General features: G+C 50.3%; 1 protein-coding gene and 2 non-coding genes across 3 annotated transcripts in view; all 3 read left to right on the forward strand.

The window, feature by feature from the left end:
- Window positions 1-1,085: 1,085 nt before the first annotated feature.
- Window positions 1,086-20,112, forward strand: part of LOC147112440 (mitochondrial import receptor subunit TOM20 homolog) — a 33,699-nt gene continuing 14,672 nt past the window's right edge. Inside the window, exons 1-3 of the mRNA XM_085996723.1 lie at window positions 1,086-1,390; window positions 4,519-4,565; window positions 5,990-6,071. Of these exons, the coding sequence (XP_085852849.1) occupies window positions 1,270-1,390; window positions 4,519-4,565; window positions 5,990-6,071 (250 nt within the window). The 5' untranslated portion in view covers window positions 1,086-1,269. The remainder of the gene's footprint in view (window positions 1,391-4,518; window positions 4,566-5,989; window positions 6,072-20,112) is intronic.
- On the forward strand, window positions 3,539-3,675 carry LOC147112441 (small nucleolar RNA SNORA14). The gene has a single exon (XR_015079667.1). It is a non-coding gene; the product is annotated as a small nucleolar RNA SNORA14 (small nucleolar RNA).
- Window positions 4,769-4,904, forward strand: LOC147112442 (small nucleolar RNA SNORA14). Its single transcript, XR_015079666.1, has one exon. It is a non-coding gene; the product is annotated as a small nucleolar RNA SNORA14 (small nucleolar RNA).

Genomic DNA, 20,112 nt, shown 5'->3' on the forward strand with positions numbered 1-20,112 from the left:
CTCACTGCCTGAAAGGGTGGTATAGGCAGAAACCCTCATCACATTTAAAAAGTACTTGGATATGCACATGAAGTGCCATAACCTACAAGGCTACGGACCAAGTGCTGGAAAGTGGGATTAGGATGGATAGCTCTTTGTCGGCTGGCATGGACAAGATGGGCTGAATGGCCTCCTTCTGTGCTGTAAATTTCCATGATGAAATCACTAAAAGTTGCGACACAGATTAGTAAAGCCATAAAAAAAGCAAACCAAACACTAGGGTTTATTTCTAGAGGGATAGAATTGAAAAGTAGGGAAATTATGCTAAACCTGTATCGAACCTTGGTTTAGACCACACTTAGAGTACTGCATACAGTTCTGGTCACCATATTATAAAAAAGATATAGAGGCACTGGAGAGGGTGCAGGGAAGATTTACAAGGCTGATACCAGAAATGCAAGGGTATACATATCAGGAAACGATGAACAGGTTGGGTCGCTTTTCTGTTGAAAAACAGCTGGGGGTAACCTAATAGAGGTCTTTCAAAATTATGAAAAATTTTGATAAGAGTGGTAACAGAATGTTTCCACTTGTGGTGAAGAGCATAACTAGAGGCCATCAAACTAAGATCGTCACCAAGAAATCCAATAGGGAATTCAGAAGAAACTTCTTTACCCAGAGTGGTGAGAATGTGGAACTTGCTACCACAGGGAGTGGTTGAAGCGAACAGTATAGATGCATTTAAGGGGAGGTTGGACAAGCATATGAGGGAGGATGGAATAGAGGGTTACGCTGATAGAATTAGATGAGGAAAGACAGGAGGCTCGTGTGGGGCCTATTTCTATGCCGTATATCCTATGTACATGAAACCCCAGGTCTCTGTTCATGCACCCACTTTAGTTTATAGCGCATCTCATTCTTCCTTCCAAAATGCATGTAATTCTAAATTGATGAATTGAATTCGAATGGTGTATCTGAGTGCTCGACAATGCTTTAATATTTATTTTTCATCTTACACAAGGTGCTTTTTCTTCAAATTGGACTGAGCTGTATAGAAGTTGCTCATGCAGCTGCTCTTGGGCAGTTGCGCGGACACCTCAGAGCGTAGGCGCAGGGCGATGACGCGGAGGCCGCAGGGTCCTTTCCTGCTGTGGCGAGGGAGATCGAGTTGAGGGTCATGGCGGCGGGCGGCACCGCGTGAAGCCCAGCTGGTCCCCCTGCCAACCCCCGTTAGATTGCCCGGAGACACAGAGAGCGAGCAGCCTCGCAACCAACCCCCGGTGGAGAATAATGGCGGGCAAGACGAGTGCCATCGCGGCGGGGCTGTGCGGCGCCCTCTTCATCGGCTACTGCATCTACTTCGACCGCAAGCGGCGGAGCGACCCGGACTTCAAGAACAGGCTGCGGGAGCGTGAGTATCTGGAGCAGGCCCCGGGGGCAGCGCGGGGTCAGTGGCCGCACGTCACCCTGCCGGATCCGGCCCGCCTTCTGTAGAGGTCGGCGCACGTGCTGCAAGGTGCCGCAGTCAGAGGGAGCAACACCCGGAGCCCCTGCACCCCCCCCCCCCCCCGGACCCCAGCATCCCCCCCTTCCCCCCCTCCCCGGACCCCCAGCATCCCCCCCCCCTCCCCCCATCCCCGGACCCCCGTCATACCCCCCCCCATCCCCGGACCCCCATCATCCCCCCCCCCCGGACCCCCATCATCTCCCCCCCCCCCCCCCGGACCCCCAGCATCCACCCTCCCCTCCCCGGACCACCCCCTCCCCATCCCCGGACCCCAGTCACGTCCCCGGACCCTAGCATCCACCACCACCCCCCTCCCCGGACCCCAGCATCCACCCCCCCCCCTCTCCCTGGACCCCAGCATCCACCCCCCCCCTTCCCCGGACCCCAGCATCCACCCCCCCTGTCCCCGGACCCCAGCAGCCCCCTCCCCGGACCCCCAGCATCCACCACCCTCCTCCCCGGACCCCCAGCATCCACCCACCCCCTGGACCCCCAGCATCCACCCCCCCCCCCCCCCCCCCCGGACCCCCAGCATCCACCCACCCTCCCCGGACCCCTAGCATCCACCCCCCTTCCCTGGACCCCCAGCATCCACCCCCCCTCCCCGGACCCCCAGCATCCACCCCCTCCCCGGACCCCCAGCATCCACCCACCCCCCGGACCCCCAGCATCCACCCCCAGCATCCCCCCGCTCCCCAGACCCCCAGCATCCACCCACCCTCCCCGGACCCCTAGCATCCACCCCCCAGCATCCGATTCACGATTCAAATCGCTTTATTGGCATGATAAGTTACATCTTATGTTGCCAAAGCATCAAAATACATTTATGGTTTAGCACATAAACGCAGTTCTATTCATACAGTGTATAAACAGGTATATCCCTGAGTGTATAAATATACATTCGCATTGTTTATATATATTCTTTTCTTAGTTTACTGGTTGTCCCTCTGTTCATGGCAAGCTGTAACATAGTGTGCCGCCAGTGTTATACAGCTTCTCTCCTCTCCCAGTAGGAATGGGAGTTTTTGGTTGTCATTCCCGGACCCCCAGCATCCACCCCCTCCCTCCTCCCCGGACCCCCAGCAACCACCCCCCCCCCCTCCCCAATCACCCCTCCGTCCCCTGACCCCCGCCACGCCACCCCCCCTCCCCGGACCCCAGCATCCACCCCCCCGTCCCCGGACCCCCAGCATCCACCCGTCCCCGTCTCTGACCCCCAGCATCCACCCCCCCTCCCTGGACCCCCAGCGTCACCCCCCCCCCCCCCATATCACCCCCCTGATCCCCAGCATCCACCTGAACCCCCCCCTCCCCGGACCCCCAGCATCCACCCCTGGTCACCCCTCCTTCCCCCCCCCCCCCCCCCCCCCACAAACCCGAACCCTCTGCACCCCCCACCACCGGGAACCTCTGCACCCCTGGACCATCTGCACCCCCCACCAGACCCTCTGCACCACCCCTCACCCCCGGACCCTCTGCACCACCCACCACCCTCCCCTCACCACTGGATGCTCTGCACCCCCAATCCCTGGACCACTTGCACTACCCCTCCCAATTCCTGTCATGCTGCACTGGCCACAGCCTCCTCAACCCCCCGCCCTCCCTTCCCGGCCCCCCGCCCCATATCCTCCCGGACTCCTGCTCACACTCCACACAGATCCACCCTCACTGGGCAACTGCACCCCCTCAAGCTGCTGCTTTTTCCTTTACTGGGCAGGGTCGTGGAGGGAGCTCACTCTGGTTGCACCCCCTCCCCAACCATGCTCAGTGTGGATTCCTTGAGAGTGCCTCAATGGCCTCCTTTTGTGCTGTATAAGATTATATAAACGTGCTCCCCCTTACCTGTCTCTCTGCTCCACCAGAGGTGCAGCGCGTGCATTGAACCCTGTCTCAATGAGAGAGCACCTCACACCTTCAACTCTTCCTCTGCACTTTATAGGAAGGAGGAATCAGAGACTTGCCATTGCAGCGTTGGTTGCTCTCCATTACAGGCCTGTGTGCTAGGTGTGGAGGAGCTGTGGGTAGGGTTGTGTGGGCCGCCCGTTCCCAAAGCTGCATTCTCTTAAACCCCCTGGTGGTTTTTGTATCTCAACGTCCAGGACACACAAGAATGCTAAATGAAAGTTCCAGAGAACTCCAAAGTGCCGAGCTGCACTTGTGCTTTTCACTATTTCACCTCTCTGACAAACTCTGTAAAGGAGCATTGAACTGTCGATGGGCATTTCCATAGCTCGGGGGGGTGGGGGGGAGATTGTTTTTCCTTTTCAGTGCAGATATTGGCCTGGATTTTGCGATGGGAATAACAGTGATGCTATCGGTACTCACCGTTATTAAGGAGTAAATCGGACAGTAACTTCCAGCAACCACATATGTGCAGTTAAATGCGGAAATCGGGAGTTGCTGTCCAAGTTACCCGGCTCCTCCAGAGACTTCGCTGTAACGGTATTTCGCTGAGAGGCTCACCATTGAAACACGTGGCAGTCTGTACGTGATAGATACAGACTAAACCCGCCAGAAAGAGGTTGGGCTTGTCCATTCAAGTGTAAGTGAATTTTTTATGGCGTGCTAAGTATTAATTCCTGCCAAACAACACCTCTGGCCAAAAATTAACTTTTACAAGTGTGGAGTCACATTCCTTCAGATTTTAATTATTGGAGATTTAAAAAAATTTAAATACGTTTTAAAAAATCGTTTTCTTTCTTTCTCTTTTATCTCTCTCAATCCAAGCGTTCTTCCCCTCTCTTTATTTTGCTTTCGGTACCTGATTTGGCAATGAATTAAATATTCTAACTGACACTTCCTGGTTTGGACTCTGCATGCCTCAGTAAGGATACTTCAATCTGATTGATTAAGACACACCGTTGCTTGCCCTCTTCACGCAGGTCACAGATCCCCTGTAGCAGGTGCCACGCTGAAATGGCTTTCTAATCACTCTGCTCCACCAGAGGTGCAGCGCTAGCGTTGAACCTGTGCAGTGACCCTGTATTAATGAGAGCACCTCACACCTTCAAATCTTCCTCTGCACTTTACAGGAAGGAGGAAGCAGAGACTCGCCAGAGAAAAGGCTGGACTCCCGCGGGTAAGTGTTAGCGGATCGAGCGTGCCACTGTGCGGGTTGTGATTTTTGAAATGCAGAGGATGTGAGCAGCACAGCCCCTTGTGTACAGGGCATTGCTCATCCCCCCCCCCCCCATTGCAGTGTCGGTTGCTCCCCATTACAGTCCTGTGTGCTAGGTGTGGAGGAGCTGTGGGTAGGGATGTGTGGGCTGCCCACTCACAAAGCTGCATTCCTTCATACCCCTGGTGGATTTTGTATCTCAACGTCCAGGACACGAAGGAATGCTAAATGAAAGTTCCAGAGAACTCCAAAGTGCCGAGCTTCATTTGTGCTTTTCACTATTTCACCTCTCTGACAAACTCTGTAAAGGAGCATTGAACTGTCGATGGGCATTTCCATAGGCTGGGGGTGGGGGGTGAGATTGTTTCCCTTTTTCAGTGCAGATACTGGCGACACAGTGGGACCTGGGAGGAAGGAATCGGGCGTTGTTTGTGGCCCGCGTTGTGCAAGGTTCAGTAACTGTGCGGCAGAGTCTCTGTCACACCGAGTGCCGATGTCGGCTCCGAGCCTTTGAGGGAAGTTTGCAACTCGCCCGGTCGGGTGAGGCATGGGGTGCAATGTTCCTGTTAAGCTGTGCAGTGATCTGGAGGTCCTGCGCAGGCCGCTCAACGGCTTTATAATGGAAAACACCGCGCATGTGCGATAATTTGAATGGGCCGCACTGCCAAAAAAAAAACAGGGTGGGGAGGTGAGGTGTCAGTGGTGGGGAGGGGTCTGGGCTGGGGCGGATGCTCCTCGTTAGTTTCATTGGTAAGTAGGTGGGATTTTACCTCTTCTCCCAACCCCTCCCAGGCGATTCCTCCTTCCTGCCTATTTTCTTTTCAGTGGACGTTCTGTTCCGAAGCGTTAGTTCCTTGCCCGAGTGCAGGATGTGTGTTTGGGGGGGGGGGTCTGCTCTTTTACCCCTCTCAAGTGGCTGTTCTTCATACCAGCCTAAACTGTTGAGGCTCGGGTTTTACCCATTGGTGTTAAATCAGTTGTTTTTTAAATGGTTTAACACCGGCTTTAACATGCTGGTGTCCTTGTGGGCTATTCCACCATACGGAGCCTCGCGACCAAGCCTGGTCCTCTCCTGGTGTTTCGACGAACCTTTAATATCGGAGGAGGGAGGCAGAGACGGAGTGTCCCCGGTCAAATGTATTGTATTCAGAAGCGATGGAACCCCTCGACAAGTGAACATCTCGAGCTGGGTGTCTCCATCCATGGGGTGGGGGGGGTGCCCAAACTCACGGCCCCTACTGAGCCTTGGCCACCTGCCCCTCAAAGCCCTGCTTCAACTTAATAAGTGGCTCCCCTCACCCACACGCCCCTCCAATCTCCGCAGCATGCAGCCCGTGAAGAATAACAAAGCTTTTGTAACCTGTATGTCCCCGCTTGCTTTGCAGCTCCCAGACCTGAAAGACGCAGAAGCTGTGCAGAAGTTTTTCCTGGAAGAGATCCAACTGGGTGAAGAGTTGTTGGCACAAGGTCAGTACTTTTATCGTGTCCCTTGCTATATAAGAAAAACTTTACTAACAACAACAATTTGCATTTATATAGCGCTTTTAACGGCATAAAATGTCCCACGGTGCTTCACAGGAGCATTTTCAAACAAAATTTGACACCAAGCCACATGCAGAGATATTGGGGCAGATGACCAAAAGCGTGGTCAAAGAGGTAGGTTTTAAAGAGTGTCTGAAAGGAGGAGAGAGAAGCGGAGAGGTTTAGGAAGGGAATTCCAGAGCCTTGGCCCTTGGTAGCTGAAGATACGGCTGCCAATTGTGGGGCTATGAAAATGGGATGTGCAGGAGGCCAGAATAGGAGGAGCGCCGAGATCTCGGAGGGTTGTAGGGTTGGAGGTGGTTACTGTGGTAAACCACTTTTATCGTTCACTATCGTTACACTATAGTCATCACTGTTATATCGTTACTCTATGGTTATCACTGTTCACACTGTTGTATCACTATACGAGGTCGTCTCTTGTCACGCTGCTATACCTGGGCTGACCACTGCTGACTCCGCCCATGACTCCACCTACCTGCCCAGGTATAAAGGTAGTCGACTGGCTGGCATTCCTCCTTGTTGTATCCGATCACCCACGAGGGTGGGCTCTGTTATTTAGCCAATAAAAACCTATAGTTACTTTCTTAACTTGTCGCTTTTCATTGGATAAATTGATAGGTATATCAATTTTATTGGCTAAATTTTAAAATGTCGACACCTGAGCAGTCAAACAACCAGCCAAGCGACCAGCCAGACGCCCAGCTACAACAGCCACAGCAGCCGGCCTGGCTGCGAGCCCTCAGACCACCGTACCTGGATCTAAACCCACAGGCAGCAAACTCAGCCCTCGACTTCGAACACTGGCTGAGCTGCTTCGAAGCCTACCTGGGAGAATCCGGCGTGCCTCAGAAATCCATGCTAAGAGTTCTGAACGCCCAAGTGAGCCCTAAAGTATTCGCACTCATCCGGGACCTTAAAACATATGAGGACGCCATCAACCGGCTGAAAAGACAGTACCAAACCCCGGTAAATTCCATGTATGCCAGACACCTCCTAAGATCCCGCCCGCAACAGCCAGGAGAGCCCGTGGAGGAATTTTTACGGGTGCTACAAGCACTCAGCAGAGACTGTAACTTTAAAGCGGTAACGGCGGCAGAAAATACTGAAGACAATGTCCGCGATGCCTTCGTGAAAGGCCTGCGGTCCGACTACTCACGGCAAAGACTACTGGAAGCAAGGGACCTCGACCTGGACAAAGCTGCAGCCCTCGCTCGCTCTCTCTAGAGGTGGCCCATCGGGACCTCGAGGCATACTCAAGGTACTGTAACTCGCGACCCTGGGACTTGGGACCGACCCCGACCGCGATACCCCCCGCAGCAACCCCCCTGGGACCTACCTCAGCGTCGGCGTCCCGGACCCGATCGAGACCGCCACCCCCGGTACCGGCTCCGACATCGGACCCCCGCGATCGGGCCGCCAGCTGCTTCTTCTGCAGCCAGGCGAAACACCCGAGGCCGCGCTGCCCAGCCAGGAACTCTACCTGCTCAAACTGCATGAAGAAAGGCCACTTCACTAAGGCCTGCAGAGGTGGATCATCAGAGGCCAGCAGTGCCTCATGCAAGCTGTGGGGGCGGCCATCTTCCTTCAAGACAACAGAGGCCAGCATCCCCACATGTGAGTCATGGGGGGTGGCCATCTTTGATACAGGCAACCGACACCAGCAGTGCCTCATGTGAGTTATGGGGGCAGCCATCTTCTCCGCCATTTTGTCCAACCTCGTGGGAGACGCCATTTTACCCACCACGCCTGACCGCCACCGTGCCTCTAGACCCGACTACCGCCTCAACCGCAGACTACAACAACTCGCTCAGCTATACACTAGCCTCCGTCACACTGGACCAGGCCCGCCCGCATCACCTGTCCAAGTCGATGATGGACATCAAAGTAAACGGCCACGCCACGACCTGCCTGTTCGACAGCGGAAGCACGGAGAGCTTCATCCACCCAGACACGGTGAGCCACTACTCCCTCCCTGTCCTGCCAACGCGCAACCGGATCTCGATGGCATCGAGGTCACACGCCACAGACATCAGCGGCTACTGTGTTGTGACCCTGTCGGTTAAGGGTACGGAGTATAAAAATTTTAAACTCCTCGTCCTGCCCCAGCTATGCGCTGCCGTCCTACTAGGCCTAGATTTCCAATCCCACCTCCAAAGCGTCACGCTAGCATACGGCGGACCCCTCCCCCCACTCACAGTCGACAACCAGCAGATTTTAAACCGCCCACCGCGTAACACCTGCGGCCTATCCACCCTCAAGGTCCCGCCACCTTCCCTGTTCGCTAACCTCACCCCCGACTGCAAACCCGTTGCTACCAAGAGCAGGCGGTACAGCGCCGGGGACAGAGCTTTCATTAGCTCTGAGGTGCAGCGTCTCCTGAAGGAGGGCATCATCGAGGGGAGCACCAGCCCCTGGCGTGCCCAGGTCGTGGTCGTTAAGACCGGCAATAAAAACCGCCTGGTCATCGACTACAGCCAGACCATAAACAGGTACACCCAGCTGGACGCATACCCCCTTCCCCGCATATCTGATATGGTCAATCAGATTGCGCAGTACCGGATATTCTCCACCATCGACCTTAAGTCAGCCTATCACCAACTCCCTATCCGCCCTGAGGACCGCCAGTATACAGCCTTCGAGGCGAATGGCCGCCTCTACCACTTCCTTAGGGTTCCCTTCGGCGTCACCAACGGGGTTTCGGTCTTCCAAAGGGAGATGGACCGGATGGTTGACCAGAACGGGCTGCACGCCACGTTCCCCTATCTAGATAACGTCACCATCTGCGGCCGCGACCGGCAGGACCACGATGTTAATCTGGAGAGATTCCTCCGTACGGCCCAACGGCTGAACCTCGCCTACAATAAGGATAAATGTGTGTTTAACACCTCGCGCCTTGCCATCCTCAGCTGTGTAGTAGAGAACGGAGTCATCGGCCCCGACCCCGAAAGAATGCGCCCCCTCATGGAGCTACCCCTCCCCCACTGTCCAAAGGCACTGAAGAGAACCCTGGGGCTCTTCGCCTACTATGCCCAATGGGTGCCCAATTATGTGGACAAAGCCAGACCCCTCATGAAGTCCACATCCTTCCCCCTTACGGAGGAAGCGTGCGCAGCCTTCTCTCTCATTAAGGGAGACATTGCCAAGGCCACTATGCACGCAGTGGATGAGTCCATCCCCATCCAAGTCGAGAGCGATGCATCCGACTTTGCCCTAGCCGCCACCCTTAACCAGGAGGGGAGACCGGTGGCCGCCTTCTCAAGGACCCTACAGGGCCCTGAGATCCGACACTCGTCGGTCGAGAAGGAGGCCCAGCCGATTGTGGAGGCGGTACGACGCTGGAGGCACTACCTGGCAGGCAAACGATTTACCCTCCTTACCGACCAACGTTCGGTCGCTTTTATGTTTAATAACAAGCTGAGGGGCAAAATCAAGAATGACAAGATCTTGAGGTGGAGAATCGAGCTCTCCACCTACGATTATGATATCTTGTACCGGCCAGGTAAGCTGAACGAACCCCCCGATGCTCTGTCACGAATTACATGCGCCAGCGTGCAAAGTGATAGACTTCAGACCCTCCACAACGACCTCTGCCACCCCGGGGTCACCAGACTTTACCACTTCATTAAGGCCCGCAACCTGCCCTACTCCATCGAGGAGGTCAGGACCATGACCAGGAACTGCCAGACCTGTGCCGAGTGCAAACAGCACTTCTTTAGGCCGGACAGAGCAAGCCTGATCAAGGCCACCCGCCCCTTCGAGCGCCTGAGCATCGACTTTAAGGGGCCCCTCCCGTCCTCTGACCGTAATGTGTACTTCCTCAACATTGTTGATGAGTACTCCCGTTTCCCCTTTGCCTTCCCCTGCCCAGACATGACCAGTACCACGGTCATTAAATGCCTGAACGACCTCTTCGCCTTGCTCGGGTTCCCAAACTATATACATAGTGACCGGGGCTCCTCCTTCATGAGCGAGGAACTCCGTCAGTTCCTACTAGCGAGAGGTATTGCTGCAAGCAGGACCACCAGCTACAACCCCCGAGGGAACGGCCAGGTAGAAAGAGAGAACGCGACGGTATGGAAGGCCGTCCTCTTAGCCTTAAAGTCTAAGGGCCTCCCAACCTCCCGCTGGCAGGAAGTCCTCCCGGCAGCGCTGCATTCCACCCGGTCACTACTTTGCACTGCCATCAACGCCACCCCCCATGAACGAATGTTTGCTTTCCCCAGGAAGTCGACTACGGGAACCACGCTACCAACCTGGCTGACCTCTCCGGGGCCCGTCTTGCTGCGAAAGCACGTGAGGGCCCATAAAACGGACCCCCTGGTCGAGAGGGTGGACCTCCTGCATGCCAACCCCCAGTACGCCTATGTGGCATACCCAGACGGGCGGGAGGACACAGTCTCCTTACGAGACCTCGCACCCTCGGGCACTCCGGAGACACCACCTTCACCCCCCCACCACCCCCCCAATTCCAGACCAGGTAGACGGCATGCCGGAACCCCACGAGCCTTCGCCGACCACGCAGACACCAGCATTAACACCGGATAATGCAACACCGCCGCTGCGACGATCAGAAAGGCTTACGAGGCCTCCGGACAGACTGACATACCAGAACTGGTAGTACACTTCACCCCGCCGGACTCAAATCTAAACAAGGGGTGAATGTGGTAAACCACTTTTATCGTTCACTATCGTTACACTATAGTCATCACTGTTATATCGTTACTCTATGGTTATCACTGTTCACACTGTTGTATCACTCTACGAGGTCGCCTCTTGTCACGCTGCTATACCTGGGCTGACCACTGCTGACTCCGCCCATGACTCCACCTACCTGCCCAGGTATAAAGGTAGTCGACTGGCTGGCATTCCTCCTTGTTGTATCCGATCACCCACGAGGGTGGGCTCTGTTATTTAGCCAATAAAAACCTATAGTTACTTTCTTAACTCGTCGCTTTTCATTGGATGAATTGATAGGTATATCAGTTACTGAGCTAGGATCTCTCCGACTCTTTCCCCCCCCCCCCCCCCCCCCCCCGAACACACAGGGCTCAAAATGCACTGGGTGCGGGAGTATAACGGTTATGTTACTGGATTAGTAATCCAGCGAACGTGAGTTTAAATCCCACTGTTGCAATTTGAGAATTTTAATTCAGTTATTTAAAATCTGGGAATAAAAAGCTGGTCTCAGTAAAAGTGACCATGAAGCTGTCGGAATTGTCATAAAAAACCCAACCGGTTCACTGATGTCCCTTTAGGGAAGGAAACCTGCTGTCCTTACTTGATCTAGGCCTACACATGTGACTCCAGTCCCACACCAATGTGGTTGACTCTGAAGTGGGCCCAGCAAGCCACTCAGTTGTATCAAACCGCTACCAGCACTTCAAGAAGAAGGCCCATCACAATCTTCTCGAGTAACCGGGGATGGGCAATAAATGCCAGCCTTGCCAGCGACGCCCACACCCGCAAATTATTTAAAGATAGATTAAAAAGCTCCAGCCTTTATTGGTCCAATCACGGAAGAACTAACTAAGGGGTTACTCCAGTTTTCAGACACAATATTCTCATTATATGAGGTAAGTCCTGGTTTTATCCATCCCTGATTTTAATCGCTCCACCATTGGCCGTGCCTTCAGCTGCCTAGGCCCTAAACTCTGGAATTCCCTCCCTAAACCCCTCCACCCCTCTTTCCTCCTTTAAGACGCTCCTTAAAACCTACCTTTTTGACCAAGTTTGGTCATCTGCCCTAATATCTCCTTATGTGGCTCGAAGTCAAATTTTGTTTGATAACGCTCCTGTGAAGCACCTTGGAATGTTTTACTTGTAAATTATTTGTCTCTGGTGCCATTTATCGTGCTTCTGTCCTATGCTGTGTGATCTGTGATTCGTGGGTATAAGAAAGAAAGAACTTGCATTGATACAACGCCTATCACAACCTCAGGACGTCCCAAAGCGCTTTACAGCCAATGAAGTACTTTTTCTTTTGCAGTGTAGTAACTGTTGTAATGTAGGAAACATAAAGGGTGCACATTTTTTGTTAATTCATTCTGGGGTTGTGGGCACTGATGGCAAGGTCAGCATTTATTGTCCGCCCCTTGTATTAACCATTCTGACCCCATTGACCAGGTTCTGTTCCCCAAGCCACAACCCCCTGGGATTCACGGCGTTCTTTCAAAATTTGTGTTGCACGTCGACTAAGGTAAGCTATAATAGTAACTGGTGGATGTTAAAATGCTGCAGAGTTACAGCACAGAATTACAACACGGAAACAGGCCATTCAGCCCAACCAGTCCATGCTGGTGTTTATTCTGCACACGAGCAGTATCCTATTCCTAGGTGCCTGCCCTGTTCTGTATCCCTTTCCTTTAGCCACCTATCTAACCTATTCTTAAACATTGACACGGTCTCTGGTTGTGCATTCCACTGCCTCGCAATGTTCTGTGTATTAAAAAAAGATTTCTGCTCTGTCCTAAATCTCTTGCATTTAATTTTTTATCTATATCCCTTCAGTCTGGACCCCGCAACCACTGGAAATCGTCTCTCTATCTACCCTGTCCCATCCCTTCATAATTTTAAACACCTCGTCAAATCACTCATAATCTCCTGATGAAAACAGCCCTGATTTTCCAAGTCTTTGTATTCATATTTCCTTATAACAGGCTACACAGGAGGAGACCATTCAGCTGCTCGAGCCTGTTTCGTCGTTCAAATAGATCATGGCTGATCTGTATCATAACTCCATCTACCCAACTTGGTTCCATATCCCTTTATACCCATACCAACAAAATCTTATTGATCCCAGTGAATGCGTGCTGTGTCCTCTGCTGCATGGAGGTCCTTCCTACAGTGTGGAGTCCAGGGCTGCTGCATGGAGGTCCTTCCTACAGTGTGGTGTCCAGGGCTGCTGCATGGAGGTCCTTCCTACAGTGTGGAGTCCAGGGCTGCTGCATGGAGGTCCTTCCTACAGTGTGGTGTCCAGGGCTGCTGTAACCTGGAGGTCCTTCCTACAGTGTGGTGTCCAGGGCTGCTGTAACCTGGAGGTCCTTCCTACAGTGTGGAGTCCAGGGCTGCTGCATGGAGGTCCTTCCTACAGTGGTGTCCAGGGCTGCTGTAACCTGGAGGTCCTTCCTACAGTGTGGAGTCCAGGGCTGCTGTAACCTGGAGGTCCTTCCTACAGTGTGGAGTCCAGGGCTGCTGCATGGAGGTCCTTCCTACAGTGTGGAGTCCAGGCTGCTGTAACCTGGAGGTCCTTCCTACAGTGTGGTGTCCAGGGCTGCTGTAACCTGGAGGTCCTTCCTACAGTGTGGAGGCCAGGCTGCTGTAACCTGGAGGTCCTTCCTACAGTGTGGTGTCCAGGGCTGCTGTAACCTGGAGGTCCTTCCTACAGTGTGGAGTCCAGGCTGCTGTAACCTGGAGGTCCTTCCTACAGTGTGGTGTCCAGGGCTGCTGTAAATTTGGCTTTGTTCTGACAGTTGGGCAAAAAGAATGTGAGCTTTGGAAGCTCGCTTGTAGCTGCTGAGGCTTCTCATGGGGCGTGAGTGAGCACTCAAGTGATCCAAACCAAGGGAACTGAGCAGTTTGGGCAGTGTTTTTAGATTGCAATGTAGCGCCAGATTACAGCAGTGACTACACTTCAAAAGAACGTAGTTAGAATGTGGAACTTTCTCGCACATGGAGTGGTTGAGGTGAATAACGCAGATGCATTTAAGGGGAAGTTAGATAAGTATGAGGGAGAAAGGAATCTAAAGTTATGCTGATAGGGTGAGATGATGGGGAGGTGCCTGTGGAGCTTATGGACCTTTTGGGCCGAATAGCCTGTTTCTGCGCTGTACATTCTACGTAGTATTTCATTGGCTGTTAATTGGGGTGACGTAAGATTGTTAAAGGCACTATATAAATGTAAGTTCTTTATATTTAAAAAGTTCAGCTCTGGGCATTGTTGTAAATCAGGGTTCCAGCTGGTATTGAAGGACGAGCCCCTCTGGGTGGGTATCCGCTCTGTGTATATGTACTGGCGAGCGGCTGTTTATAGTGAGGGCGTGGAGTCGCTCAGTACTTTCTACTGTTGACCGGTCACAACCTTGTGTGGCTGCAACACAGTAAGTAGGGATATAGACGGGTTAAATGAGTGGATAAGAAGGTGGCAAATGGAGTATGATGTAGGGAAATGTGAGGTTATTCACTTTAGGAAGAATACGAAAACCGAATATTTTTTAAATGGTGAGTAACTATTAAATGTTGTTCAGAGGGATTTGGGTGTCCTTGTATGCGAATCACTGAAAGTTAACATGCAGGTACAGCAAGCAATTAGGAAGGCAAATCATATGTTGGCCTTTATTGCAAGGGGTTTGGAGTACAAGAGTAAGGAAGTCTTGATGCAATTGTACAGGGCTCTGTTGGGCCCACACCTGGAGTACTGTGCACAGTTTTGGTCTCCATACCTAAGGAAGGATTATACTTGCCTTGGAGGGAGTGCAACGAAGGTTCACTCGATTGATTCCTGGGATGAGAGGGTTGTCCTGTGAGGAGAGATTGAGCAGAATGGGCCTAGACTCTCCGGAGTTTAGAAGAATGAGGGATAATCCCATTGAAACGGTGTGAAAGATTGTGAGGGAGCTTGACAGGGTAGATGCAGGGAGGATGTTTCCCCTGGCTGGAGAGTCTAGAACCAGGGGTCACCGTCTCAGAATAAGGGGTCGGCCATTTAGGACTGACATGTGGAGACATTTTTTCACTGAGGGTTGTGAATCTTTGGAATTCTCTACCCCAAAGGGCTGTGGAAGCTGAATCGTTGAACATAAGAAGTAAAAGCAGGAGTAGGCCATACGGCCCCTCGCGCCTGCTCCACCATTCAATAAGATAACGGCGGATCATCGACCTCAACTCCACTTTCCCGCCTGATCTCCATATCCCTTGATTTCCCCTAGAGTCCAAAAATCTATCATCTCGGCCTTGAATATACTCAAAGACTCAGCATCCACAGCCCTCGAGCAGAGAATTCCAAAGATTCACAACCCTCTGAATGAAGAAATTCTTCCTCGTCTCAGTCTTAAATGGCCTACCCCTTATCCTGAGACTATGCCCCCTAGCTCTAGACACTCCAGCCAGGGGAAACAACCTCTCAGCATCTACCCTGTCAATCCCCTTCAGAATCTTGCCTGTTTCAATGAGATCACCTCTCATTCTTCTAAACTCCAGAGAGTATAGGCCCATTCTACACCATCTCTCATCATAGGACAGCCCTCTCATCCCAGGAATCAATCTAGTGAACCTTCGTTGCACCGCCTCCAAGGCAGGTATATCCTTCCTTAGATAAGGAGACCACAACTGTGCACAGTACTCCAGGTGTGGTCTCACCAAGGCCCTGTACAATTGTAGCAAGACTTCCTTACTCTTCTACTCCAACCCTCTTGCAATAAAGGCCAACATGCCATTTGCCTTCCTTATTGCTTGCTGTACCTGCATGCTAGCTTTTTGTGCTTCTTGCACGAGGACACTCGAATCTCTGAACACCAACATTTGAAAGTTTCTCACCATTTAAAAAATATTCTTTTTTTTTATTCCTACCAAAGTGAATAACCTCACATTTCCCTACATTATACTCCATCTGCCACCTTACTGCCCACTGACTTAGTCTATCTATATCCCTTTGTAGACTCTTTGTGTTCTCCTCACAGCCTACTGTCCCACCTAGCTTTGTATCATCAGCAAACTTGGTTACATTACACACGGTCCCTTCATCTAAATCATTAATATAGATTGTAAATAGCTGAGGCCCCAACACTGATCCTTGCAGCACCTCACTAGTTACAGCCTGCCAACCTGAAAAAGATCTGTTTATCCCTACTCTCTGTTTTCTGTCCATTAACCAATCCACTATCCATGCTACCATATTACCCCAAACCCCATGAACCCTAATCTTGTGTAATAATCTTTTATGTGGCACCTTATCGAATGCGTTTTGGAAATCCAAATATACCACATCCACTGGTTCCCCTTTATCTACCCTGCTAGTTACAGCCTCAAAAAACTCTAATAAATTTGTCAAACACGATTTCCATTTCATAAAACCATGTTGACTCTGCCTAATCATGTTATGATTTTCTAAGTGATTTGATACCACTTCTTTAACAATGGATTCCAGCATTATCCTGACGACTGATGTCAGGCTAACTGGCCTGTAGTTCCCTGTTTTTTCTCTCCCTCCTTTCTTGAACAGCGGCATTACATTTGCGACCTTCCAATCCGCTGAGACCATTCCAAAATCTAGAGCATTTTGGAAGATCAAAACCAATGCATCCACTATCTCTTCAGCCACCTCTTTTAGAACCCTAGGGTGTAGGCTGTCAGGTCCAGGGGATTTGTCGGCTTTTAGTCCCATTAGTTTCTCTAGTACTTTATCGCTACTTATATTAATTACATTAAGTTAATCACCCTCATTAGACCCTTGGTTCCCCACCATTTTTGGTATGCTTTTTGTGTCTTCTACTGTGAAGACGGAGACAAAATATTTGTTTAATGTTTCTGCCATTTCCTTATTCCCCATAATAATTTCTCCTGTCTCAGCCTCTAACGTTTACTTTTGTTACTTTTTTCCTTTTTACATACTTGTAGAAACTCTTACAATCTGCTTTTATATTTCTTGCTAGTTTTCTCTCATTCTATTTTCTCCCTTTTTATCAATTTTTTGGTCAACGTTTGCTGGTTTCTGAAACTCTCCCAATCCTCAGGCTTACTATTATTCTTTGCAACATTATAAGCTTCTTCTTTCAATCTAATGCTATCCTTAACTTCTTTAGTCAGCCATGGTTGGATCACTTTTCCTGTGGCGTTTTTGTTTCTCAATGGAATGTATTTTTGTTGAGAATTATGAAATATTTACATAAGTAGGAGTAGGCCATTTGGCCCTTCGAGCCTGCTCTGCCATTCAATGAGATCATGGCTGATCTTCTGCCTCAACTCCATTCACCGGCCTTATCGCCATATCTCTTGATGCCCTTGCTAGTCAGAAACCTATCGACTTCTGTTTTGAATATACCCAAATGACTGAGCCTCCACAGCCCTCTGGGGTAGAGAATTTCAAAGATTCACCACCCTCTGTGTGAAGAAATTTCTTCTCATCTCAGTCCTGAATGGCCTACCCTTTATCCCGAGGCTGTGGCCCCTGGTTCTAGACTCCCCAGCCAAGGGAAACATTCTCCCAGCATCCACCCTATCAAGCTCTGTAATAATTTTGTATGCTTCAATCAGATCCCCTCTCATTCTTCTGAATTCAAGAGAATACAGGCCTAGTTTACTCAATTACTTCTCATACGATGGTCCCGCCATCCCAGGAATCAATCTCGTGAACCTTTGTTGCACTCCCTCTATGGCAAGTATATCCTTCCTTGGGTAAGGATACCAAAATTGTACACAGTACTCCAGGTGTGGTTTCACCAAGGTCCTATATAATTGGAGTAAGACTTCTTTACTCCTGTACTCAAATCCTCTTGTAATGAAGGCCAGCATACCATTTGCCTTCCTAATGATTTGCTGCACCTGCACATTCACTTTCAGTGACTCATGTACAAGGACACCCAGGTCCCTTTGAGCATCTGCATTCCCCAATCTTTCACCATTTAGGAAATACTAAGAACATAAGAACATAAGAAATAGGAGCAAGAGTAGGCCAATCGGCCCCTCGAGCCTGCTCCACCATTCAATAAGATCATGGCTGATCTGATCCTAACCTCAAATCTTCTATCACTCTGCATCCACCCGAACCCATGTGATCTCCCGGGAGAGGCGAAAAACCAGATAAAGACCCAATGGCCAATTTGGGAGAAAAAAATCTGGGAAATTCCTCTCCGACCCATCTAGGCGATCGAAATTCTTCCAGGAGATCACTCTGTCCCTATATTTTCTACAGTACTTACCTTCTGTAAAAGCGATCTCCACCCCAGCCAGGAACAGGAATAAAACCATCTCCTGAAATCTAACAGAATTAGAACACAGTAGGAGCAGAACAAGGCTACACAGCCCCTGGGCCCGCTCCACTACCCACAGGGCCATGACCATTCCGAACCCAGACTCATGTCCAATTTCCTGCCCGCTCCCCGTAACCCTTTATTCCCTTTACTTCTAGGAAACTATCTATTTCTGTTTTAAATTTATTTAATGATGTAGCTTCCACAGCTTTCTGGGGCAGCAAATTCCACAAACCTACCACCCTCCGAGTGAAGAAGTTTCTCCTCATCTCAGTTTTGAATGAGCAGCCCCTTATTTTAAGATTATGCCCCCTAGTTCTAGTTTCACCCATCATTGGGAACATCCTCACCGCATCCACCCGATCAAGCCCCTTCACAATCTTATATGTTTCAATAAGATCGCCTCTCATTCTTCTGAACTCCAATGAGTAGAGTCCCAATCTACTCAACCTCTCCTCATATGACCACCCCCTCATCCCCGGGATTAACCGAGTGAACCTTCTTTGTACTGACTCGAGAGCAAGTATGTCTTTTCTTAAGTATGGACACCAAAACTGTATGCAGTATTCCAGGTGCGGCCTCACCAATACCTTGTACAACTGCAGCAATACCTCCCTGTTTTTATATTCCAACCCCCTAGCAATAAAAGCCAACATTCCATTGGCCTTCTTAATCACTTGCTGCACCTGCATACTAACTTTTTGAGTTTCGTGCACCAGGACCCCCAGATCCCTTTGTACTACAGTACTTTCCAGTTTCTTGCCATTAAGATAATAACTTGCTCTATGATTTTTCCTACCAAAGTGCATAACCTCACACTTTCCAGTATTGTATTCCATCTGCCAAATCTCTGCCCACTTACTTAGCCTGTCTATGTCCCTTTGCAGGTTTTTTATGTCCTCCTCACTCACTACTTTCCCTCCCATCTTTGTATCATCTGCAAACTTTGATATGTTACACTCGGTCCCCTCCTCCAAATCGTTAATATAGATTGTAAAGAGTTGGGGACCCAGCACTGACCCCTGCGGAACACCACTAGTTACTGGTTGCCAATCTGAGAACGAACCATTTATCCCAACTCTCTGCTTTCTGTTAGAGAGCCAATCCTCCACCCACGCCAGAATATTACCCCCAATCCCGTGATTTTTTATCTTGAGCAATAATCTTTTGTGTGGCACCTTGTCAAATGCCTTTTGGAAGTCTAAATACACTACGTCCACTGGTTCCCCTTTATCCACCCTGTATGTTACTTCCTCAAAAAACTCAAGCAAATTTGTTAAACATGACTTCCCCTTCATGAAACCATGCTGAGTTTGCCCTATTAAATTATGTTTATCCAAATGTCCCGTTACTGTCTCCTTAATAATGGACTCTAACATTTTACCAACCACAGATGTTAGGCTAACAGGTCTATAGTTTCCAGCCTTCTGCCTACTACCCTTTTTAAATAAGGGTGTTACATTAGCAGTTTTCCAATCTGCCGGGACCTTTGCTGAGTCCAGTGAGTTTTGGAAAATTATTACCAATGCATCCACAATCCCTACCGCTACTTCCCTCAAGACCCTGGGATGCAAGCCATCAGGTCCAGGGGATTTATCCGCCTTGAGTCCCATTATTTTACCAAGTACCACTTCCTTAGTGATTTTAATCGTATTTAGTTCCTCCCCCCCTAGAGCCCCCTGTTTGTCCAGTGTTGGGATATTCTTAGTGTCCTCTACTGTAAAGACTGATACAAAATAATTGTTCAGTGTTTTTGCCATCTCCATGTTTCCCACCATTAATTTCCCGGTCTCATCCTCTAAGGGACCAACATTTACTTTAGCCACCCTTTTTCTTTTTATATAACTATAGAAACTTTTACTATCTGTTTTTATATTTTTTGCTAATTTACTTTCATAATCTACCTTCCCTTTCTTAATCAATCTTTTTGTTATTTTTTGCTGTCTTTTAAAGACTTCCCAATCTTCCATCCTCCCACTAGATTTGGCTACCTTATATGCCCT

Source organism: Somniosus microcephalus, chromosome 9 (assembly GCF_052327205.1).
Source record: "Somniosus microcephalus isolate GS21.2 chromosome 9, FLI_Smic_1.0, whole genome shotgun sequence".
NCBI lineage: Eukaryota > Metazoa > Chordata > Chondrichthyes > Squaliformes > Somniosidae > Somniosus > Somniosus microcephalus.